General features: G+C 53.0%; 1 protein-coding gene and 1 long non-coding RNA gene across 7 annotated transcripts in view; one reads left to right on the plus strand and one right to left on the minus strand.

Annotated features, from left to right (window-relative positions):
* The window catches only part of DPP6 (dipeptidyl peptidase like 6), a 1,052,271-nt gene that overhangs the window by 63,068 nt on the left and 964,033 nt on the right, over nucleotides 1-25,170 (minus strand). For all 6 annotated transcript variants that reach the window (XR_011482010.1, XM_070450430.1, XM_070450574.1 and 3 more), the window contains exons 11-14: nucleotides 8,562-8,685; nucleotides 6,649-6,687; nucleotides 1,924-2,031; nucleotides 148-239 (exon numbers count right to left, since the gene is read on the minus strand). Coding sequence is in view for 5 of the 6 variants with exons in the window: in XM_070450430.1 (XP_070306531.1) it covers nucleotides 148-239; nucleotides 1,924-2,031; nucleotides 6,649-6,687; nucleotides 8,562-8,685 (363 nt within the window). In the remaining variant the exon portion in view is untranslated. The remainder of the gene's footprint in view (nucleotides 1-147; nucleotides 240-1,923; nucleotides 2,032-6,648; nucleotides 6,688-8,561; nucleotides 8,686-25,170) is intronic.
* On the plus strand, nucleotides 236-2,408 carry LOC139029817 (uncharacterized). The gene is made up of 2 exons (XR_011482045.1): nucleotides 236-515; nucleotides 1,452-2,408. It is a non-coding gene; the product is annotated as an uncharacterized lncRNA (long non-coding RNA).

Below are 25,170 nucleotides of genomic sequence, written 5' to 3' on the forward strand. Positions count from 1 at the left end.
GCCCGGGCCTGCGGGCTAGTCGCTAGGACCCGGCGACTCGGGAGGTGGCGTGGTGGGAACTAGGGCCTTGAGACGCCCCCGGGAGGTCCGGGCCAGGGCCGTTTGAGTGGAGCAGGATGGCGGGCGGCAGGGCGAAGGCTCACTCACATCTGACTCCGCTTCTCGTCGTAGGACAGGATCTTGGTCACGTCCCAGTCCCCGGAGGTGACGGACTGGATGTTGTCGTTGCTGCTGTTGGGCTGCAACACGGCCGGGCGTGAGCGGCTGGGTCGCAGCCTCCCTTCTCAGCCCGGGGCCCTCAGACACGAGGTGGTGAGGAGGGCCTCCCTGGGGTGACCCCTCCTCTGCCCCCACCCTGGCCTCGTGTGGCCAGCCCCGATTCTCTGAGTGCTGCTGTGACGGGGCAGGACCCTGGCTGACCAACCAGCGACTAGATCGCCGGCGACGCCCGCCGCGAGCTCTGCGCCTTGACCACCAGTGTTTCACGGGCCGGGGACGGTGTTCCTTCACAGCTTGTGAGTCTAGTTAGGGGGTCATCACTGTAGGGGGATGAAGCGAGAGCAGAGAGACATGGGGACGTGGATAGACAGGGCAGGGAAAGAAAGAATAAAGCCGGGAAGGGGGGGTGGTGGGAGGCAGGGAAGGGCACCCTGGCCCTTGGTCATCATTGCTGTTGGTCTCAGGGATGGTCTGAAGGCGTTTTCCTGCGTGTTGCACATTTGCACACACAGTCTGTCCCCAAGGGCCTCCCAGAGCAGAACGACTGTGACAGTTTAAACCATAACACACGGAGAAAGACGTGGATGTCCCCATAGGGCCGGGATGTGAGACGCAAGGCGTGAGCCAGGGGTGTCCTGGGAGCGGGGACCCCAGGGGTAGTCTCAGGACAAGGGACAGCCGGTGGGGGCAGGGCCTGTCGGGAGAAGCGGGGGGCCAGGAGACCCACAGGGCAGTGGGGGCCAAGGGCCCCCGGGGAGGAGCCCTTCTGAGGATATGTGCTTCCTGCTGGGTGACTAGCAGGCACCCAGCCCTGGAGCCTGCCCCATCAAGGCTACTCCATGGGGCATTCTTGGAATTTTTCCTTGGAGGTTATCTTTAGGGTCATACCATGAATAGGAAACTACTTTATACTCATGGGATATTTTTGATAACTTTTTAAAAAACAATTTCATTCACATGTCCTGATCCTGAACAGTTCTGGACCTGCTTCAACGCAGACCTGCCTGCCGAGGCCTAGGGCGGTGCAGATGGGAGGCCAGCACCCCTTGCCTTCCTCCTGAGTGGGGTCCTTGAAGGGCAGCCTCGGGGAGCACCCTGCAGGTGCGGGGAGGGGACAGGACCCGGGTGCTCCCCCTGCAGGGGGTGGACTCACTGGCAGCCTGCTCTGTTTAAACGCACTGTATTCAGCTCCCACGTTCCCTGATCAGTGACCCTCTGCCCTTTGCCCGCAGCTCCAGCGCAGGCAACAGCAGGTGACTCTGGCTGACCGTGGAGATGGGACGCCCTGGGGGCCACGAGGGCATGGGGGCCGGCCCCCAGGACCCAGAAGAGGGAGGCCAGGCTGCCCGGGCAGACCAGTGAACACAACGGTCTACGTGCCCTGGGCTCACACCCAACAAAGTGCCCGGGGTCTCCCCTGATGTCATCAGAAGCATCACTCCTGTTGTGCTCCTGAGCAGTAACAGGAGGCAGGAACACCACCTCCGCCTGCTCAGAACGGCTGGCTCATCAGGGCCCTCTCTGGCCCCACGGGGGAGCCACCTTCCAGTTTTGGGGCCCTGCTCCCCTCTGCACACCTTGAAGGTGACAAGTGCACTCAGCCCTGGCCCCTGGGGGCCAATCCCACTCGCTGAGCAAAAACTGGGGAGGCTCACCTGGCAGGGGGCCTACTTGGGAGGGGGGCTCACCTGATGGGGGGCTCACCTGGGAGGAGGAGACGGTGATGTGGTAGAACTTCCCCTGCCCACCCTGCGGGATCGCTCGGACGAAGAAGAACTTCCGGCCATCCTTGGAGAATACAGGCTCTTCATTCTGCGGACAGAAGCCATTGATTAAGGCTATAAACTGCTTCATTGGGTTGAACTAGGATAAAACACGTCTTGAGATACACTTCTGTGTCATTTCCAACGAGAGATACAGTGGGAGGGATAAAGTCTGTGTAGGGCCTTTTCTCTCCTTGTGAATCATGCGTTAAACCTCCAGCTTCCTAAAAGAATGTGAGGAATCCAGAGATAACAGCTCAGCACTCAGGAAGTGCAGGGTCGGGCTCCCCACTCACCTGGGGCCACAGAATCCAGGGGGCCCTGAAAAATTCTCCAGGGGCGTTTGCTAAACCATTAAAAAAACTGAAATATAGTTGATTTACAGTGTCGTGTGAGCTTCAGGGGTATAGTAAAGTGATTCAGTTATGTGTGTGTGTATCTGTACATATATAGATATATATTTCTGATTCTCTTCTATTAGAGGTTATTACAAGACACTGAACACAGTTCCCTGTGCAGTACAGTTCAGTTCAGTTCAGTCCCTCCGTCGTGTCCGACTCTTTGCGACCCCATGAACCGCAGCACGCCAGGCCTCCTTGTCCATCACCAACTCCCGGAGTTTATTCAAACTCATGTCCATTGAGTCGGTGATGCCATCCAGCCATCTCATCCTCTGTCGTCCCCTTCTCCTCCTGCCTTCAATCTTTCCCAGCATCAGGGTCTTTTCAAATGAGTCAGTTCTTTGCATCAGGTGGACAAAGTATTGGAGGTCCTTGTCATTTTATATACAGAAGGATGTATATGTTAGTCTCAAACTCCTAACTTATCCCCGCCCCCTTCGGTAAACTTAAGTTTGTTTTCTATGCCTGTGAGTCTATTTCTGTTTTGTAAAGAAGTTTGTTTCTATCATCCAGGGAGTTAGCTATCATAATTCTGAAGAAGCACAAATCTGATTTTGCCTAAAAATGAATTCTATTCTTTCCATCCTTTGACCTTTTATTCAATAAAATCCACCTCATACTGAATAGCCCACCATGGAGATGAGAAAAAAGAAAGGGAAAAAAGCCCAGCAAACATGGACAGACTCTGTGTGTGCTACGACGTGGGTGGAGCACAGTGTTCTCCGGGTCTCACTGTGCTTCTCAGATGCTGTCTGAGGAGCGGGGCATTCCCCACGCCCATTCGGTAGGTGGCACATGTTTGCCTGGATCCTCTGTCACTGCTGGCTTCTCAGGGGGCTCAGAGGTACAGAATCCGCCTGCTAATTCAGGAGACTCAGGTTCCATCCCTGGTTCAGAGAGGTGCCCTGGAGGAGGGAATGGCAACCCACTCCAGTATTCCTGCCTGGGAAATCCCACGGACAGAGGAGCCTGGAGGGCCACAGTCTACGGGGTTGCAAAGAGTCAGACACAACTACGCAAGCACGTGCTGTCTCTTTCCCCTGGAGACAAAACCAGCATTCCCAGTTTTCCCTGGGGGAGAGAATTCCAGGCTGGACTCAAAGCCAGCGCCTGGAGCGTGTGCCTGCATCTTGGTTTGCCCCCCACCCTAAAAGCTGAGGGGGCCCGCTTGGTGCCCAGCCACCCCTCCTCAGGTTGGCGGTCGCCTGGATGGGCAAAAAGGGATTTTGTTTTGGGGGGGTGACACCCCAGCCTCTGCGAAGCTGTAGCTTGAAGGTTTCCAATTAGTCGGCCACAACATCCATTTTCTGATTCGAGGAGATCCATGCTAAGGCGGAGGGGAACAAATGGTAAATAAACCCCAGCTGGCAGGAGGAGAACTCATTTCCCTGCGGTGAATGAACACATGCAAATGTGATATGCCCAGAGAAATAAACCAACATGTGATTAAAGTGACATTTAATCTTCATGAATATTTGCAGTAAAATGAAACCTCTAATCTGCAAATATTTATTTTTCTATTTAGAGCTGGAAGCATGGTATTTAAAAATAGAGGCGACGGAAAAACCCAGCCGTAAATCTGGCTTTTTACAGGCACCTTTATTTGCCAACCGCAGGATGGATACCACAATACTGCATCCGTTTTCTGGGGGGAAATGTCTGCACTTTTGGCAGAGAAAAAATACTATGAGTAAATGTAATAAATTATTAATTCTGGCCGAAACCTTGCTTTTACACTAAGGCCCCACGCATCGCCATATCACCTTTACATCCATCCTGGGAACATTCCTCGGCGGGAACGGGCAAGGCCAGCCTTTGAACCTCGCTGAGACCCGGTTTCTCACGTCGCAGACGTATCTTCAGTGGACAAGTGCAATGACTTTTGACTAGGAGAGTGCATGTGGGCTGAGTCGCTTCAGTCCAACTCTGGGACCCATGGACTGTAGCCCGCCGGCCTCTTCTGTCCATGGGATTTCCCAGGCAAGAACACTGGAGTGGGTTGCCATTTCCTCCTCCAAAGGATCTTCCCAACCCAGGGATCAAACTGGGAAGGCAGGGGCGAGGAGGGGACCCTCTGACCCTGGCTTCCCCACAGCGCTCTGCCCGTGAGGAGACAAACTGCACCCCGCTTCAGTTAAGTCCATCCCCCCTCCCCTGGCTCAGACACGAGCTGCCCGTGGCGGGAGGCCTGGTGGCCCGCAACCCCGACCCCACCTGCGATGGCTGAGCCCCTCCACGCCCAGCACAGGCTAGGACTGCAGCACGCCCCCACCTTGGGACCCAGGCACCCTCTCCCGGTCTTCAGTGGGACGGCCTGGAGGCTGCTGCTCCAGCACATTCCTCCCTTACAAAGTCGAGGACGACACAAACGGAAACACGTTCACAAAAGCAAGCCCTCCGTGGTACGGACACGTTCGAGATGTGGCACACCCCCCGTTGGGTTTCCATCCCCCGGGGGGGAGCCCGGAATCCACCAGCTGCTCCCCCACCTCCAGCTTGCCAACCGCTGTAGCCCCCACGCAGCCCCCCCGCTTCTTGACTCTGTCACCCCGGGCATCTCAGGGACGTGGAGTCGCACGGCGGGCGGCCCCGGTCACTCGGCGCTGTGCCCTCGGCAGCACAGCCCACACCAGCCGCAGGGCAGGAACAACCCAGACGCCATCACTGAAGAGCAAAGTGTGTTTGCCCACTTGGCGACCTGTGGTTCAGCTGTGAAGCAAGTGGAAGTGGTGGGCATGAGTTTTTGAGATCCACAAAGCACGCTGTCTGGCATGATCCACTATTAGTGGAACATATGATTACGCAGATAATGAATTTTTTCCCCGACTCTCTCCCTTCAACCACTCGGGCATTTTGTGTGATTTTAAGAGGCACGTCATAACATTGCGTCTGGTGCCTGTGCTCGCATCACTGGTCTAGGTGGCACTCAAGAACGTCTCAGCTCCCCAGCGAATATTTTAGGACGCCTGAGCACAGTCTCATTATGGGTATTTCCTAGCGGGGACTTGGCATCCGAAGTTGGACACAGGAAAAAAGTGGCCACACAAGTGTTCCTCTTCTGTATCAGGCGGGCCCAGGGCAGAACAGGGCTGTATCTAAAACATCGCTCCTTCTCTGAGGCTGCTGCCCTCCCCTGAGATAACTGACGGAAGGCGAGTCCAGACCGCTGACTCCGCAGGTAACGCGGGTGCGCACGGAGCTTCCAGGATGTCCTTGGAGAGCCACTACGGACAGTGCAGCTTCAGGGACTCTCCACAGATGGACTCCACCCTGTCAGTAAAGAAGCATGTCTCTGCCATCCCCACCGTCATTCTGAGGCTCAAATCCAGTCTGATCTTTCCCATAGAATTTTCAGATGATTATCATCCCATTCGGTAGGACGAGAAGGAAGTGAGCTTTCAAAACCTTCCACGTGTGCTTTCTAATGTCAGGCTTTGCAACAAGAAAAAAGTAACTGAAGAAAGAAACTACCAGTGCTCAGGGTTTTTTTGGTGGGAGTTGAATTTTTTGTTGACTGCAGGTCTCATCCGATTGCCTCCAGTTCCTCAAGCCTGGTTCACCTGCATCTCTTAGCCGAGTCAGGGACAGAAATCCAGGGAAGACTCAGCCGACCTGTCCGGAGTTCCCCTCGAAGGAGGCTTCCTTGAGCCAGGCTGAGAAAGTCAGGAACATCAGCCACGTTTCATCTTCTTTCACCAAAGTGGGCCTCCCAGGTGGTGTTAGTGGTAAAGAACCTGCCTGCCAGTGCAGGAGATGAAGGTTCGATCCTTGGGTCAGGAAGATCCCCTGAAGGAGGAGATAACATCCCAGTCCAGGATGCTTGCCTGGGGAATCCCAGGGACAGAGGAGCCTGGCGGGCTACAGTCCACGGGGCCGCAGAGAGTTAGACACGACTGAGCGACTGAACATAGGTTAAATCCAGGCAACGTGTGTGGACTCATCCCCAGTACACCAGAGGGACGCCCTGAGGCCTGAGAACGCTGCAGGACTCTGCGCAGGGCTCTCCAGCCCCTCCCACAGAGCCCACGGCTCTCCAGCCCTGCTGGGCCTTGTGGGGCGGGGGATGAGGGGGTGCTGAGCGGCCCTGGGGCCCCGGCCCCACGGAACCTTGCACGTGTGTGTGTGTGTGTGTGTGTGTGTGCGCGCGCGCGCGTTCCTGGAGCTTCCTGTAGCAGTTAATGTGAGAAGCCATGTTGTAAAAGCTGGGGAAGGAGGATGTGGCTGGTGGAGATGGCGAGTGTGGGATTTACACACGGAATAGTTACCTGTCTGTGCAGCCAGGCTTCACTTTCATCCTCGTGTTTCTGAAACGATATAAGAGCGTTAGAGGAAGGCGTCTGTGCATGCCTCGGGTCTGTGATTGGCAGTGCAGAGGCAGCCTGGCTCCCTCCGCAGGGGCCGCATGGGCTCAGGGAGGAGGCTGGCTGCTCTCCGCTCCGTCTGCGCCGTGGCTCTGAGCTGAGCACACGTCCTCGAGCAGGGGAGATGTCACTCTCCCGGCCATGAGGACAGACACCCGGGGTGAGAATCCTCTGCAGGACTGCCATTCGGGGGCCACCCCTGACCAGGCACGGGCCCGTTAGACGGTCACCCCCGACCAGGCACGGGCCCGTTAGATGGTCACCCCCAACCAGGCACGGGCCTGTTAGATGGTCACCCCCGACCAGGCACGGGCCTGTTAGACGGTCAACCTGACCAGGCACGTGGGCCTGTTAGACGGTCACCCCTGACCAGGCACGGGCCTGTTAGACGGTCAACCTGACCAGGCATGTGGGCCTGTTAGACGGTCACCCCTGACCAGGCACGGGCCTGTTAGATGGTCAACCTGACCAGGCATGTGGGCCTGTTAGACGGTCACCCCTGACCAGGCACGGGCCTGTTAGACGGTCAACCTGACCAGGCATGTGGGCCTGTTAGACGGTCACCCCTGACCAGGCACGGGCCCATTTAAAGGCAACAGCTTCTGCACTGTGTGTGTGTGTGTGTGTGTGTGTGTGGACATGTGTCAAATTTCCAGTTCACAACTCTGAGTAAGCCTCCTGGCAGACCAAAACATTAAAGGGACTTAGACCGCAGGTGAAACGTCAATCTGAAAACTGTGTGGAAAACACAAAAAGGGAGACGAACAAAGCCACCACGCCAGGAACAGCTGCTCAGCGGCATGTGCCGCGGCCTGTCCCGGGGCTGCTCTGCTCTATAGCCGTGGGCTCTGACCACAGGCAGGAGGACTGTCACCGCGACCCCACAGGGCACAGACCCCAGGGCCCCAGGGCACGAGCCGCCCCAGCCTCTCAGCTGCGCTGCGCCCCACCCCTCTTCCTTCCCCTCAGGAAGCTCATCAGAACAACCCAGAACCTGCTCCAGACTGTATTACAGACAGAGTAAGTCACTGGCCCACGGAGGACGCTGGTCCCAGCCACAGCTCCCTGGGACTGTTCTTGGGCTGCAGGATCAGACTGTTTGGAGGTGTCTCCCGAGTAACGACACGACTGCTTTGCAAGCCTGTTGCCTCCCAGTGGGGAAATAAAAATTTAGAGCCTCCCAAAAATAAAAGTTTAGGACCAAAAAACGGTTTCCGAGAGACGAGCCTGGGTTGAGCGGATGTTTCTCGGGCCTCGGGAGCGTGGAGGATGAGGCCCAGGGGAAGTCTGGCTGCGGGTCACTCCCTCGATTCTCAGAGGAGCCCAGCCTCCTTATTTACATTTTATTTGCTTCTTGGGCCCCTTCCTTCGCCTCCTCTAACCGCCCACTGAGCTGGCCTGGGGCCACAGGAACACCGTGGTGACCTGCAGACAGGAGGCTGACTGCCCAGGGGAACGGCTGGCTGTGGCCGGGCTGGGGGCGCTGACGCTGAAAGGGCCAGGCCCGGATGCAGCGCTGGGCCCGGGAACTCAGGCCGGGCCATTCCCCGCTCCAGCACCACGTGGAGGACTGGGAGCAGGCCCCTGTGTGGAGTGGGCGGGGGCGAGGTGAAGGGAAGGGACTGAGTCTGCAGCAGTTCTCAAGTCAGCCACCAGGCGGCAGCAAAACGGAGGCCTGCGAGCCTGGACCAGCCAGCGCTCAGCCTGTGAGTGCGCGCGCGCGTCTCTGCGTGTGTCCCCCCCCCGCCGCGTGAGTCTCTCTCCCCGGCTCCCACGTGGCCCTGACGCCCCCGGCCGCGCCGGCCCGGCCCCCCTACCTTGGTGCAGACCCCCGTGGTGGCGTCGCAGAGGGTGAGGATGGACACGTTCTGCGCCCGGCTCAGCCAGTTCACGGCGACCTTGGTGCTGGTGGTCCACTTGACCATGGTGATGTAGTATTCCCTGCAACAGACGGCGCGGTGAGGGCGCCGCGGCGAGGGCGCCGCGGCGAGGGCGGGGCGCGCTTCTCTGGAGCTGCCCCCCGGCTGTGCCCCCGCGCTGGCACCTCCCAGCCGCCCCCGCCCGGGTTCTGCAAGCTGCCTGCTGCCCGGCTTTCCTGCCGCGGTGACCCCAGCGCCACGTGGGGAAGCGGCCAGGACGTCTGAGCCGGGGAGGGCTCCGGGGGGAACACCTGCCCCCCTCCCCTCCCCCGGCCCCCGAGGGAGGGAGCCGGGTGGGCTCCAGTCCCCAAGTCCCCAGGGCCATTCTCCCGCTAATTAGGGAAACGGGTGCGCGGCTCTGGGCTCCTGGTGGACTTGATCTGACATCACAGCTGTCACACACCTGCTTTTACCCAAACCTGAAAACCCCAGACTCTTCTGCCACTCTGTACTCAACCCCTGGGTACTGGGTCTTCCAGTATTTAATTCAATTACCCGGAGCACCGCCCCCCCCCCCCCAAAAAAAAAGACAGGATTTTTAGGGGAAAAATGTACATTGACGAGTTAGAAGGACATGACAAAAAAGAAAAAAAAAATCCCAAACAAGCAACTTCACAAAAACACGTCCCGCTGCCCACCTGACTCTATCTGTAATAAGATCTCGTGTTCAGAATGATGACTTCACGTCTGACAAGATCCCTTATCACTAAGATGCTGCGCGTTTGCTGGACGATGCCGGGACAGCTGGAAGGAGACCTGGCACGCTCAGTAATTACTGTCGGCAGAAGGATCTAAACTACCCGGCGCACTGACACAAGCTTCAGCTAGTCAGGGGATTAAATCGCGGTGTCCCCCACTTCTCATGACCGTTAATCACAGCTGTTAATTCAACCAAAGCCGAGAGCACACGACGAACACGGCAGGGAGGCCTCTGAGCCAGGCCGTCAGCTCCCACGAGGCGGGCTGGTGGCGGGCGGAGAACGGGCCCCGGAGCCCCCGCACAGTCCCCGGACATTTGCTGCGGACACAGTGGAGTGTCGTTCAGCACAGCCCAGCTCATGCTTTCCCACCGTCTGGGGTTCTGTGAATTTTTGAAATACGGCTGATCCTGTTCTCACCATCCGCTCCGCAAGCCCTCGGGCTCCGGGGACCTGGGCCTGCATGTTTGTTTACGTGTCACGTGTCCTTCTGGCAGCTTCCGCGGCTGCCGCTTTGCTGTCGTGTCATCGCCTCAAGGCTGGGAGCTGCGTTTGTAACGATGAGACGTGACAGTCTGCCTGGATCTTTGCAGCCAGGAAACGTGTACTGAGCTTCGCTCCTTAAAAAGCCACTCAGGTCTGTGCCAGCCCGTGCTGCACACATAACACTTTGAATTTTCAGTTACTCCATAAACGAGCTCTGGTCCCTGTTGGCCAGACATTGCTACAAGCTGGGTGGCTGAAGGGCCCGGTTTTTGGATCTGTTTGATGCAGGCGTTCCTGTTGAGGTGTGATGGAAGGTCACAGAGACAGGCTGCAGAGGTTTGCTATTTAGAAGTGCAACCAAAGAGGTGACATGAGGAGACTGTAAAGACAGTGGAATGGAAAATGAGAAAATGAAAACGGAAGAAAATTTGGGAAGCTCCCCAAGAAGGCAGAGGAAGGGGTCCTGGTGGGAGAGAGATGGAAGACAGCAGATGGTCCTCACATCTGAGAATCTAAGTGCTTCTCACGGAGGGACTGGAGTGATGGGAAGAGATGCAATTGCTGAAGGCAGCACAAGATGCCTATGTAGTACAGACGTGAACATGCAGATTAAAGGGTTTTCCTATTCCAAGGAAATTAACAAAATACCTAAAAATATTCTCATAGAATCTTAGAGGTCTACAGGAAAAGAAATGCCACAACAATCCAGTAAAAACGAAATAAGTTTTGAGAAAAGATACAGATTTATGCTGATCTCAGATTTCTCAGCTATTTTAAGTCTGTTCTTGTTCAGTCGCTCAGTCGTGTCCGACTCTTTGCGACCCCACGGACTGCAGCACACCAGGCCTCCCTGTCCATCACCAACTCCTGGAGTTTGATCAAACTCAAGTCCATTGAGTCGGTGATGCCATCCAACCATCTCATCCTCTGTCGTCCCCTTCTCCTCCTGCTTTCAATTTTTCCCAGCATCAGGGCCTTCTCTAATGAGTCAGCTCTTTGCATCAGTTGGCCAAAGTATTGGACTTTCAGCTTTAGCATCAGGCCTTCCAATGAATATTCAGGACTGATTTCCTTTAGGATGGACTGGTTGGATCACCTTGCAGTCCAAGGGACTCTAAAGAGTCTTCTTCAACACCACAGTTCAAAAGCATCAATTCTTTGGGTCCTGGCTTTCTTTATAGTCCAACTCTCACATCCATACATGACTACTGGAAAAATCATAGCTTTGACTAGACAGACTTTTGTTGGCAAAGTAAAGTCTCTGCTTTTTAATATGCTATCTAGGTTGCTCATAGCTTTTCTTCCAAGGGGCAAGCATCTTTTAATTTCATGGCTGCAGTCACCATCTGCATCTTTGACTGTATCTTTGACTGTGTGTATCACAACCAACCGTGCAAAATTCTTCAAGAGATGGGAATACCAGACCATCTTACCTGCCTCCTGAGAAATCTGTATGCAGGTCAAGAAGCAACAATTAGAACTGGACACAGAATAACAGACTGGCTCCAAATAGGAAAAGGAGTACATCAAGGCTGTATATTGTCACCCTGCTTATTTAACGTATATGCAGAGTACATCATGAGAAGCACTGGGCTGGATGAAGCACAAGCTGGAATCAAGATTGCTGGGAGAAATATCAATAACCTCAGATATGCAGATGACACCACCCTTATGGCAGAAAGTGAAGAGGAACTAAAGAGCCTCTTGATGAAAGTGAAAGAGAAGAGTGAAAAAGCTGGCTTAAAAATCAACATTCAAAAAGTGAAGATCATGGCATCTGGTCCCATCACTTCATGTCAAATAGACGGGGAAACAATGGAAGCAGTGACAGACTTTAGTTTTTTGGGCTCCAAATCACTGCAGATGGTGACTGCAGTCATGAAATTAAAAGACGCTTGCTCCTTGGAAGAAAAGCTATGACAAACCTAGACAGCATATTAAAAAGCAAAGACATTACTTTGCTGACAAACATGCATATAGTCAAAGCTATGATTTTTCCAGTAGTCATGAATGGATGTGAGAGTTGGACCATAAAGAAGGCTACGTGCCAAAGAATTGATGCTTTTGTACTGTGGTGTTGGAGAAGACTCTTGAGAGTCCCTTGGACTGCAGGAGATCGAACCAGTCAATCCTAAAGGAAATTAGTCCTGAATATTCACTGGAAGGCCTGATGCTGAAGCTGAAACTCCAATACTTTGGCCACTTGATGCGAAGAACTGACTCATTGGAAAAGATCCTGATGCTGGGAAAGATTGAAGGAGGGAGGAGAAGGGGACAACAGAGGATGAGATGGTTGCATGGCATCACCGACTCAATGGGCATGAGTTTGAGCAAGCTCTGGGAGTTGGTGATGGACAGGGAAGCCTGGCGTGCTGCAGTCCATGGGATCGCAAAGAGTCAGACACGACTGAGCAACTGAACTGAACTGAACTCTCACATCTATATGTGACTACTGGAAAAACCATAGCTTTGACTAGATGGACCTTTGTATTTAATACCTCAATGAGCTTTTAATAACCCATATCTTCTTGTTTAAAGCATGCCTTCTACTTGAATATACCCTTTATTAAAAGCTATTCAAAATTAAAGACTTAAAATGAAAAGCCTCACATGTAGGAAGATGATGTCTGAAACCAATCCATTCACAGCCAGTCCTAAACTACTATCAATCTGATTATAAATTTGAATGCAAATATCAAAAGTAATTATTAAGTGGTAAAATAATATAAAATAAAATAAACACTGGGTGACTATTGCATAGAATTATAAACATTTAGTAAATCTTTTAAAGAAAGATTAAAAACAAAGGTAGCTGCCATCACAGATGATGAATCTTATATTTAAGACACAAACATGCTACCTCCCTGGAATAGGAAACTAAACATGAGAAACTTTCAAAATAATTATCAGTCTGGGGATGGTTGAACTGATAGTATTCAAGCACCATGAAGGCAGCGCTTCACCTATGGTCAATGCATAACATTTTTTAAAGAAATGAATTTATTTCTAACAGAAAGACCAATGAGCTTCTTTTCTGAGAGGAGGGGCAGCTAATAAAATAATACTAAAGCTCACATATAAGAAGAAATGGATGAAAATGACAAGATAGATTAAAGAGGAAGATGGATGAAAAGGGATTTATTGCTAATGATACAGAGTAGCTATAGACTTTGTAACTGATATAACACTCAGTAGATCCATCATAATGGGCAGCTTTAAGTCACAAGGGTTTATATTAGAACAGAATAGTTTATCTAAGAATTTAATATTTAATAATATTAAACTGTCATCCCAAATCTGTAAGGAAAGGAAGACTTGTACAATAAATTGTGCTGGGAAAATGATTATTTTAAAAATGAGCAAATAAATAACAAGTGTGCATTTCTAGATAAAAATATCAGGAAAATTTATCAAAATACTCAGAGCAGTTACTGTAGGTAGTGGGGTGGCAAACGACTATTATTTTCTATAATGCAGAGATGATTTTTTAAATAAGAAAAAGGTTCTTAAGGATAACTGGAAGTTTCCAATTTAAGTTGGTGGATCTATCACATTTATTTCTGTCTTCTCTCCCCAGAAATGCAGTCACGATGATAATGAAGGAATAAACCAGGTATACACCCATATAAAGATTAGAGGAACGGTTTTACCACATTTCAGACGTAAGAGTCTTGAAAAATCAGCAGATTAAAACACCTGCAGAGTTAGCCCCAGAGGGAATTTTGGGGACCTGGAGGTTGAGGTGCAGTCAGCATGGGGTTGGGAAATGTGGTTGAACAGGAGTGCCATCTGAGACTGGATGAGACAGGTGGTGCAAGAAAAAACAGAGAAACCTGACCCACATTTAGACACGTTAGTTCACCCAAATATCTTTCAGGGGGAAAAAAAAAAGACATAATTCGCAGAGGAACGAGTGTCAGACTGACATCAGGTTTGTCATTGGCAACACTGGACGTGAGATGGAATTATAGCCCCAAATTTGAGGGACAGTGGTTTTCAAACTGCAATCTACATACAACTAAGGTTTTCAACAGGCATGAGAGAGACATTTTAAAATATTGCAAAACTCAGAAAGTTTACCTCCCATAGTTCTTTCCTAGGAAAGCATCTGGAGGGTGTGATGAAATGGAAGTGGAAGCAAATGATGCAAGTGGAAGCAAATCAAGAAAGAAGATGATGTGAGATCTAAGGAACAGTGGCTCCAACGCGGAGAGCAGTGAGGGGGTCTCCCCGGGTGCCACAGTGACAAGAATAACTGGTCTAGACTAGAGTTGGGGTGGTAGAGTGGTCTCGCAGAGACCATGTGGGTTAGGAGGCAAAGCAGCAGGATATCTGATAGAGTCTGGGGGAAATGGTGAGGGTGTGATAAAATAAAGTAGCTCAAGTAAAAATAAAGGCAATTTAAAACTCAGGGAAAAACAAAAAGCTGAACAAAAAAGAGACACGATCATAGGATGCTACTTAGTGCTACCAAGACAGACAATTTCTTATGATAAAGTTATGCTGTTTATTGATTTTAGTCTTTCAGAATCAACCTACAGATAAACAAGGAAAGTTTAGTTATGGGTTTGGGGAAGAACGCAAATGGCATCAACTTCAGGGACATAAAAATATTAAAAAGGCAGAATTTTCTAGGTGGGAGTGGCAGAGAATGGACCTATAGGAAAGGGCAGGATTTCAGATCCATTTTACCAATGGGTTGTTAAAAATTCTTGCCTGTAGTTAATGTGATACGAGAGAAACTTGTAAGAGTACTGTTTCAGTTGATAAAGGTAACCAGTAGAGAAAATAAAATGCATATATACATATATATGTATATATTCAGGTATATATATAGTTCATATATAGCTCAGAATCTGGTAAAGAATCTGCTTGCAATGCAGGAGACCTCAGTTTGATTCCTGGGTTGGGAAGATCCGCTGGAGAAGGGATAGCCTACCCACTCCAGTATTCTTGGGTTTCTCTTGTAGCTCAGCTGGTAAAGAATCTGCCTGCAGTGCGGGAGACCTGGGCTTGATCCCTGGATTGGGAAGATTCCCTGGGGAAGGGAAAGGCTACCCACCCCAGTATTCTGGCCTGGGGAATTCCATGGACTGTATAGTCCAAGGGGTCACAAAGAGTTGGACACAACTGAGTGACTTTCACTTTTATACATATATATTCATACATGCACACACACACACAGATTAGCTTCCAGGTGGTAAAGAATCTGCCTGCCAATGCAGGAGATGCAAGAGACACAGGTTTGATCCCTGGGTCAGGAAGATCCCCTGGAGAAGGAAATGGCAGCCCACTCCAGTATTCTTGTCTGGGAAATCCCATGGACAGAGAAGCCTGGTGAGCTACAGTCCAGGGGGTTACAGAGTTGAGACATGACTGAGCACGCACATGTACACACACACTGCCACCTGCAAGAAGTGCGGGTGTGGATGGAGATGGGGGGGCGGCTCCTGGGCCCCGAGGGTGGCCTGGGCACACCTAGGCGGCAGGTACTCGCTGTTGTCACCTGCACTTGGGAAGGCGGGGCCTGTCCAGAGAGAGATGACCACAGCAGAACTGCTGACCCTGGGCCCTGGAGGAGTAACAGTCTCTGCCCCCCGAGTTTAATGACCAGAGTCAGTGGTCCTCAGGTGGGGGCCCCTGGACCAGCAGCCCCTGGGAAGTGTTGGAAACACAACCTGAATCTGAGACTCTGGGTGGGGCCGAGGCACCTAACTGGTCTAACTGGTGCCCCAGTTTGAGACCCAGCAAACTAAATGAGCCAAGTGGTTCTGGTAGGCAGACCATGTGATGCGTCCGTGTTCCACATGATCGTCTCCACCTCCATTTCCACCCTCCCTAGACAGTCTCTGAGTTAACAAGCGAACTGGGAGGCAGATAAGGTTCTAAAGAGAAATCTGGTTACAGTTAAAGGAGAGGAGAAAATAGGATTTGAACTGTGGAAAATTCTTAAAGAGATGGGAATACCAGACCACCTGACCTGCCTCGTGAGAAACCTGTATGCAGGTCAGGAAGCAACAGTTAGAACTGGACATGGAACAACAGACTGGTTCCAAATCAGGAAAGGAGTACGTCAAGGCTGTATATTGTCACCCTGCTTATTTAACTTATATGCAGAGTACTCATGTGAAATGCTGGGTTGGGTGAAGCACAAGCTGGAATCAAGATTGCTGGGAGAAAAATCAATAACCTCAGATATGCAGATGACACCACCCTTATGGCAGAAAGCAAAGCGCTTTATCTGCTCAGAAACACTGTCATTCATTCAAAGGGCATTTACTTAGTCAGGGCTCAGCGTGGACACGGTTCCAAGTGCTGGCATGCAGAGGCCCAAAGCCTGGTTGTAGGGGCGCTCCCGGTTTGTAGGGAGACAGAGAATCCCCAAGTTTCAGGACAGGGTGAGGACTGCCCTGATAGAAGGAGCCGTGTGGGAGCCGCGGTGGCTGAAACAGCGCAGCTTGGCCGAGAAAATACTGCAGCCGCCTCACGAATCTCCAGCCAAACGGGCCTTCAAGTCAAAACACAGCGACTCCTCTTGCTGAGCAGTGTATGAATTTTTTATTAGTCCATTTGTTTCCCATAAAATATTAATAGAGCGCAGGGATTAATGTGCCATGTCACTTCTCGGCTTTCCAAATTCTGGCAGAGGTTCTGACAGTCACGCGGCAGCGAAGGCCAGGGGAGCAAAAGGCCTGCTGATCCAGCGAAATCAAGGGCCTGCGACTGAGGCTGGCGTTTCCAGTGAGGTTCAGCCCCTGCGTGAGGCTGGAGCGAAAAATACTTTGAGAGGACAGTTTTAAAACAAGGATGATGGTAACAGAAAGCATCACTGAACAAACGAAAATGACACAAATGACAAATGCTGCTGTGATCAAGTATACGGCGCCACACCTGAGCCCTGGGAGCAGCCTCTTACTTGTAGAAAAACATCTGCAGGCAGACTGCACTTTGCCAAATATAAGGAGGATGAGACTGTAAGACAAGTTACTATGTGATGTAGAGTTCCATAATTTCACTTTTTTTTTGAAGTAAGTTTATTTATTTTTGTCTGTGCTGAGTCTTTGTCGTTGCACGGCTTTCTTTAGTTGTCACGTGTGGGGGCTGATCTCTAGTTGTGATACACGGGCTTCTCACTGCGGCATCTTCTCTTGTTGCAGAGCACGGGCTCTAGGCCCCTTGGACTTCAGGAGCTGCAGCATGGCTCTGGGGCACAGGCTCTGACGCTCCCCGGCACGTGGGGTCTTCCCGGACCAGGCATCGAACCTATGTCCCCTGCACTGGCAGGCGGATTCTCTACCACAAAGCCACCAGCGAGGCCCCAGAATTTCACTTTCAACGTAGGAGGAGACCAGTGACCTTACCTTTCCCTCTGAGGGGCTGGCCACACTGCAGGGCTGGCTGCTAAGATGACGAAAGCACGGGCTAGCTTCCTGCTCTGCCTAAGTCTGCCAAACACGACTCAGTCCCTGCATGTCTAGGGATGTGGTCTTCAGAATGATTTTGCCTCCCTTTAAACACAAACCACAATAACTGAGAACACGTGTTCTTCACCAGAAGTTTCTTTCTGGGCATCCATGACCAGATTCCCAGGATTCTAAAGCAGGAGACATTTTGATGGATGAGAACCTGGAAACCTGTGATCAACAGTAACGTTGAGAACACCTTTTGCAAAGCATCAGTGGAATAAAGAAGTGGCATTTCTCCAGACTGGACCTTCCATATTTCTGCAGTCACCATGAAGAGCTTCTTGCCCTCATGGATAACAAAAAGCACATCCTGATCTGATACCACAAACGCAACAGCTGCCTGGCTGAGCCAAGCCCCTTGAACGGCTCCCTGAGATGAAGTCATGTGAATGTTTTGGTAGCCAGTTCACTACTTAATACATGAGGTAGAAACGGAGTGAGGTCCAACTCTGTGGGCATTAGAGAGCATTATGCATTTCTGATTCATCTCCCAAATGCCTTCGATAAATTTGGAAATCAAATTCAGATAAAACACATATCTTCCCACAGTCATTCATATAAAGACAAAAGATTAGAAACATGTTAGTGGGATGGCAGGGTCAGGGATGGAGGTGGGGGACAGCATCTTTGATTTGAAAATGACGCAGGGCTTTCCTGGTAGCTCAGCGGTAAAGAATCCACTTCACAATGCAGGGGACATGGGTTCGACCCCAGGTCCGGGGAGATCGCACGTGCCTTGGAGCAGCTAAGCCCGGGCACTGGGATTCCTGAGCCTGGGAACCGCACCTGAGCCGACATGCTGCAGCTCCTGAAGCCCCTGTGCCTAGAGCCCGTGCTCTGCAACAAGAGAAGCCGCCGCAGTGAGAAGCCTGCGCGTCACAACTTGCGGCAACCGGAGAAAGCCTGCGCAGCAACAAAGACCCAGCACGGCCAAAATAAAGAAACGAAGTTATTTAAAAAAAAATAGAAAAAGACACGGACCTTCCATTCCAGGTGAAAAACTACGGCTCCCAAGAAGGGCCTTGCTGCCTCGCTCACACTTCCGAGTCACCTGAGGAGGTTTAAAAACCCCCAAACGCAGGCCACACCCCCAGGGGAGAAACCCAGGAAGGGGAGAGTTATAGAAAAGGCCCTCTGTCAGCCACCTGAGAGGTCAGGTGCCCAGTGAAACACAGCGGATGTGAAAGCTCCAGAACAAGGACAAGCGCAGTGGGTCAGGTGTCAGGGATCTTGTGTTCCAGCCTCAGTTCTACCCCTAATTAAAAAAGAACCACCGGCAAGTCAGGGGATGGTGATGATGGTGGTAGAGGTGGTGGTTGGTGTTGATGGGAAAGTGGAGGTGTTGGTGGAGGAGACAGAGGTGATGATGGTGATGGCAGAGCTGGAGGTCCTGGTGGGGTGTTGATGGTGGGGGTGGGGGTGAAAATAGAAAAGTGAAAGTGAAAGTCACTCAGTCGACCGGACTCTTTGTGACCCCGTGGACTACACAGTCCATGGAATTCTCCAGGCTGGAATACTGGAGTGGGCAGACTCTCTCTTCTCCAGGGGTTCTTCCCAACCCAGGGATCGAACTCAGGTCTCCCGCATTGAGGGCGGATTCTTCACCAGCTGAGCCACAGGGAGGAGGCGGCCGTTAATTGTTGATGGGGTGGGGCGGTGCTCAGGTCCTCAGGAAGCAAGGCCCTGTTTTTCTGTGACGTTTCCGTTGCTCTGATGACCTCTATCTTGCCGCTGGTCCTGAATAAAGGCTTGCTCCGGATCCAGAGTGCCAGTCTCCCAGGCAGCCCACACCTCCTACTGACTGGGCAGCAGGAAGCTACCTTTCTTCTCGAGGTTGGAAGGGGGTGCATCATGGGTGGAGAGGGTGCAGGAGGAGCCTGGAGGCAGAGGCAGGGGGGCCCCTGAGAGTGCCAGCTTCTGGGAAGGTGCACAGCTGGAAGCAGTGAGCCGCACACAGACACCCGTGTGCTAGGTCTCTACAGAGCCCCGAGAGGGAAGAGAGGCAGGCCCCCACGCAGGCGACACACGTCTGCACGCGCGCGTCCGTATCTGTATATCCCAGCACCATGTACGTAGGCGGGCACGCACACCACCACGTCTTCCCAGCACTGACGGGGGAAGATGGCTGCTCAAAGCACGTTTTCCGCGTTTTAAAGGCCTAAGGGGTGGGGCCCGGGCACGGGGCAGAGAGTGAAACGGCCAAGGACAAGTAAACCAGAGCTCCTGCACTTGACCGAGGATGGCTAGCCCCCAGCCAGGCAGATCTAGGTCTTGGTGCTGGACGTAAGGTGAACAAACGGAGAGAAACAGAACAGAAGCGAGAGGCGGGTGCCGGGGAGAGCCCGCCTGGCCCAGGGGCGTCGGGCACAGGACACTAGCCTCCCTTCTCAGGCTCTGTGATCAGCCCCGCGACCTCCGGATGCAGGACGGGCGCCCTGGCCGGCGGCTGGACAGCGCTGACGGAGTGTTTGCAGGAGGAGAGAAAACCCACACACCTCAGCGCAGTTCGACGCCAGTTCAGAATGACGCTGTCGGGGCTCTGCTACGTCTTCATTCAGCACCCAGCTCAACAGATCCGCAAAGGAAACCAGCAAAAGGCAACTGCGCTTGTTTCATCAGCGCAGCCGGGCTTCTCCCTGAAATCGCGGAAACCTAGGGCCCGCTGCACACGCACTTCCTGGAGAGGCGGGGATCGCTGTGCCCGGAGTAACAGGACGTGCCCCATCCCTGGGCCCAGTGCCCCACCCGCTCCCCGTTCTCGGTTCTCTGTGGGGACCCCTTTCCCATGGAGGCCCCGGCTCTGTGAGTGCGGGGCTGCCTCGCTGTCCCCAGCATGCACCGCCTGTGCCTGCCGCCACCCTGCACATGGCCATTGAATCGGAGCCCCGGTCACCTGATGGAGGGGCCGTCATGGGCCTACCAGAGCGCCTGGCGCATGCGGGAGGCAGTAGCTGCCTGCCAGGGCAAGGTCTGGGGACCCCGGAAGTCAGCCGCCGCCCCCCTCCACCCAGGAAGGGGAGACGGCTGACAAATGTTTGCTTCTTCCTCTGGAAGGGCCCTGGCCCGTCTGCAGGAAGTGGCCCCTGGCCTTTCGGGACTCTGCGCATCTCCCTATGGAGGCCGTGTCGGGGGACGGGTGGTCCTGCCTGGCTTGAGCCCCAGGGCACCTGTCAGGCTGCGTGTGGAGTCAGCTGTGTGCTCAGTCGTGTCCGACTCTTTGCGACCCCACGGCTGTAGCCGCTAGGCTCCTCCATCCATGGGATTCTCCAGACAAGAATCCTGCAGTGGGTGCCAGTCCCTTCTCCAGGGGATCTCCCTGACCCAGGGATGGAACCGTGTCTCCTGCATGGGCAGGCAGATTCTTTACCACTAGCGCCACCAGGGAAGCTGCAGACCCTGCCCTTAACGTCTGGCTTCTCAGTCCTGCCTCTGTGGAACAGTAGAGGGGGGCGCAGGGCCGGGCTGTGTGAGGCCCCAGGGGACACAGCCACGTCTGTGAGACACACACCCTGGCCCCTGAGAGAAGGGCAGAGGGAAGGACAAGTGTGAAAACAACACACGACCAGACTGGGCCCACGCCTGACCCAGGAACCGCCCTTGCACGCTCCTCCTGGATCTGGAATAGCTCTGCCTGTGTCCCAGAGTGGCCAAATCCTGCCTATTTCTACCCTTCTTCCTCCCCGGATTTCTCGGTCTTTCAGCAAAATTCTGAACAGAACTGATGCCTATCTTGCGAGTACTTAACTTTTGACTATTATGTATTTCTTTGTCTATCCTTGCCTAGATTGTTGAGGGCATTACGTAGGTTTCCTTCCTTTTTCCATCCCTCCACAAATAGGTGTCTTCCTTTTACCTTCTCTAGATTTATTGCCTCTAGTGTTGAAGGAAACCAGACTAGGTCACCCCAAAATATGCCTTTTTGACAAGACAATTGTCTTGAGCTGAAGGCCATTAGGAAGGAGCAAACCCAGCAAAGCTCCTCTGTTTCTGCCTCAAGGCAGGAAGCAGCTTCCTCTTCCCAGAGACAGACTCTCACTGGCCCAGGGAGGCACCAGGGAGCCTGTAGGCCCATCTTCCCCACCCGGCCCTCTGGCTTATGCACCACCTGCACCTGCCACCCTGGGAACCCTAAACCTGCTTCCTCGTCCTGGTAACTCTGCAGGTTTACTGCTCCCGGTGGACGATGCTATAACAGCTGCACTTGTGGATCGGTGCTTTGAGCTGCTTTGGGCTGAGATGTTTTCTCACGCTATGTGCAGGGCACGTGTGAACAAACTGAGCTTCCCTCTTGTTAATCTGTCTTGCTGAGAGGGTCCCAGCTGCAAGCCCAGGACGGGTAAAGGGTGGTCTCCACTATAGCGTCGTGTACTGAGACGGCAGAACGTCAGCAAGGGCCAAGTATCTGTCAAGTTCTGCTTCCAGGACAACCAAAGAAATCCATATCTACAAGGATCCTATTGAAACAGGACTTTATCGGCTACTTTTAAACTTAATTTGCCTGTTCAGCAAACCCGGCTGGTACCACGTGCTGGGCCCAGCCCAGAATTGGAACTTGAGCTTCACATGTGCGTGCATGCTCAGTCACTTCAGCAGTGTCCGACTCTTTCTGACCCCCTGGACTGTAGCCCGCCAGGCTCCTCTGTCCATGGGGTTCTCCAGGCAAGAACACTGGAGTGGGTTGCCATGCTCTCCTCCAGGGGATCTTCCCAACCCAGGGATTGAACCCATGTCTCCTGCACTGGAGGTAGATTCTTCACTTCTGGGCCACCGGGAAAGCCCAGTTTAGGATATCATTTAGAGATAGTTAGAGGATTTATCTGAAACCCACAAAGAGCAAGTGAGGTCGCTGAGAATCTTCTTGTGCAATGCCCAGCTTGCCTTGCAATGGCCTGGGCAGCCCTGCCAGGGTGGACATCTCATGTGGATTTCTGTCTGGTGGGTCAGAGAGCTCCAAGGGCTCTGGGGGCCCTGGGGGAATCTGTAACCCTCAAGCTTGTCCTTATATTTCTAGTCTGACTGTCCACACACTGAGCTTCTCAACTGTCCCTGGGACTGGTTCTAATGCCCCGCTGATTAATTAGTGAGTGAAATGAAACCTCTGACACCTGCTCTTTTACCTTCTCTGAGAATCACAACCTGACCAGTTGAAGGGGAGATGTTGGACCGGCAGTTAGAAATGGACCTGAAGCTCTGAGGGCAGGGCTGAGTGCCAACGGCTGGCAGGCAGGATTCACGGGCACGAGACGGAGGACCAGCCTGTGCTGTGTGCACTAATCCTCACGACACCCACAAGAGTGAACGCTCGATTGTTAACATGCATCCCCGTCTTGCAGATGAGGAACTGGAACGAGGCAGGAGAAGGGGAACCTGCCCCGGAGCACGGAACCGGGATCTGGACCCAGGCAGCGGCTTTTGAAACTTCACTCGGAACCAGCGGTTCTCAGTCTGGTTCTGGGGTGTCTTTGATGGTCATGCTGGCATCCAGTGGGGAGGGCCGGGGATGTGCCTGAAGTCTCTGTGATGCAGACGGCAGCCCCCACTGCAAAGGGTCCCCAGGCCCTGAGTGCTGGGGAGAGAAAGCCTCAGACTTGGCAGGGGGCGGCGGGGGGCCGGGGGCTCCTCGTCCAGGCCCTGCTCTCAGCACAGCCCCTCTCACGCCTGCAGCCCTCCACGTGCTTGTAATGCTTCCTTCAAGGCCAATCCCTCCTCCACGTAATAACCTCCATATTTCATTCACGCTCAATTCTCGGCCTAATGGACGCAAATAATAAATGCTCACTAAATGGCTGCTCACATTTACTGTGTGATTTCTGACAGATCTGTGCTCACTTTGAAAAATTCCAAGACTGTGACGGGGAAGGAGATGAGAAAGTGCGACATTAACACACCGCAGGTTACAGTGCGCCAGGAAAGCATCGCCGCGTTGAGCTTGGGAAACTGCAGAGCAGAGGACCCAAGGCCCGCATCCCGGCAGCCCTGACGGAGGCTAATTTTTCACTGTCCTTGAAGCTAATCAAGCCTGCAGAAATAGCATCACCAAATGGACTAAACGAGATTGTCAATGAACTCAAACAGATGGCTTAAACTTTCCAGGTGACTTCCAATATTAATTCAGAGAGACTGCTGGACCAGGCCCCAGGCCTGGGATGGTGCTGGAGGAAGACAGCAAAACGCATGGATCTTCAGGAGAGAAGATGAAGCAATGGTCACAGTGTTTCTTCTATCCCGGTGTGCATGCGTGCTAAGCCGCTTCAGTCATGTCCGACTCTGTGACCCCATGGACTGTAGCCCGCCAGGCTCCTCTGTCCAGAGGCTTCTCCAGGCAAGAATACCGGAGTGGGTCCCGGCAAGAATAGCATCGCCCAAGTTGATTCCACTCTGGGACACGCCGAGGGCCCGATCACCCAGGAGGGGCCGTCTGAGAGGGAGGCCTTGGGGCCCACTGCATGAGTGGGGTGGCCACTCCAGGGCCAGGAGGGACAGACGGCTGGGACGGACAGGCAGCGGGAGCCCTGGGCTGGGTGTGTCCTCCTGAGGGCCAGGGATTTTACACACCCCTGGAGACGGGAGAGCTGAAAAAACCTCAGTGTTTCCTGCAGCGGCTGTGGGCAGATGGGTTCTACCAGGGGCAGCAATGAAGCCGCCACAGGAAAGCCCACGTTGTTACGGGCTGGCGGCTCCAAGCGTCCGTGTGTCCAGCCCTGAGCCTGGCCTGCGGAGGAGCCAGAGTGGCTGAGGCCACTGCACCCGCCCTTCTGGAAGCTGCCAGAAGCTACCAGTAATGCAGGACACCGTAACTGAATAGGGAAGACCCAGGCTACCGTTGTGGCAAAATGTGGGCTGGGTCTTTGCTGAGCCTCCAGATGGATCATTCTCGGCTTAACTGGGCCCGTGCACAGGCTTGCAGAATCTGTGAATGAGTGAAAGCTGGGGCCAGCCCAGTCCCCTTCCCTTTTTGCGTCTCCCATCAATACTCTCAACAGAGTGAGGTTTAACGTTGCTATTAGTAAACTCTGGAAGTATAACCAGTCCCCAGGCCGCTTGGACTCTGGGACAAGATGAAACTGAAATCCAGACCCCTTCAGTCAGATTCTACTCAGCTTTCTTGATTGAAAAATGAAATCCACCTGAACCAGTCTTTTCTACCAGTAGGACGGTTGCCTTTGTCAGTATGTTCCACCAACTACGTGGTTGTTACGCAAACTGGGAGATTTGGCTTCACTGAGACAGGTCTTACTGCTTGCTTCCTAGACCTGGAAAAGGACAGTCAGGCTCTAATGCAGCGCTCCCCAACCTTTTTGGCACCAGGGGCCAGTTTCGCGGTAGACAGCTTTTCCGCGGACGGAGTCGGGATAGTTTTGGGATGATTCGAGTGCACTGCATTTCCTGAGCTCACCGGGGAGGCAGGGCTCAGGTGGTCATGTGAGTGACGGAGGGCGGCTGTAAATGCAGACAGAGGTTCTCTCGATCGCCTGCCACTCACCTCCCGCTGTGCATCCTGGCTCCTAACAGGAACCGCACGGCTCTGTGGCCTGGGGGCTGGGGACCCCTGCTCTAAAGTGAGGCTCTGAAAACGGGGTCCCGTGCATGGCAGGTCCAATCACCAGGACTTTCTTGGAAAGGTGCGTCTGTTCATCTAAGGGATGCCCCCATACTCCTTGCCCCCACTGGACACGTGTGGTTGATCATCCCTTCTGCCCCCCCTGAAGCCCAGACTCTGGGGAGCAGGATCTGAGCCTGATATCAGGTAAGAAACTGTAGTGGCTTTGATGGGTGTTCCTTTCCCAGAATACCAAGTCCTAAAGCAGTCATGAAAACTTTACAAAATGTGCCTTTTCCTTGGACGTTTAAATTGGC

The sequence above is a fragment of the Odocoileus virginianus genome, chromosome 1, assembly GCF_023699985.2.
Source record: "Odocoileus virginianus isolate 20LAN1187 ecotype Illinois chromosome 1, Ovbor_1.2, whole genome shotgun sequence".
NCBI lineage: Eukaryota > Metazoa > Chordata > Mammalia > Artiodactyla > Cervidae > Odocoileus > Odocoileus virginianus.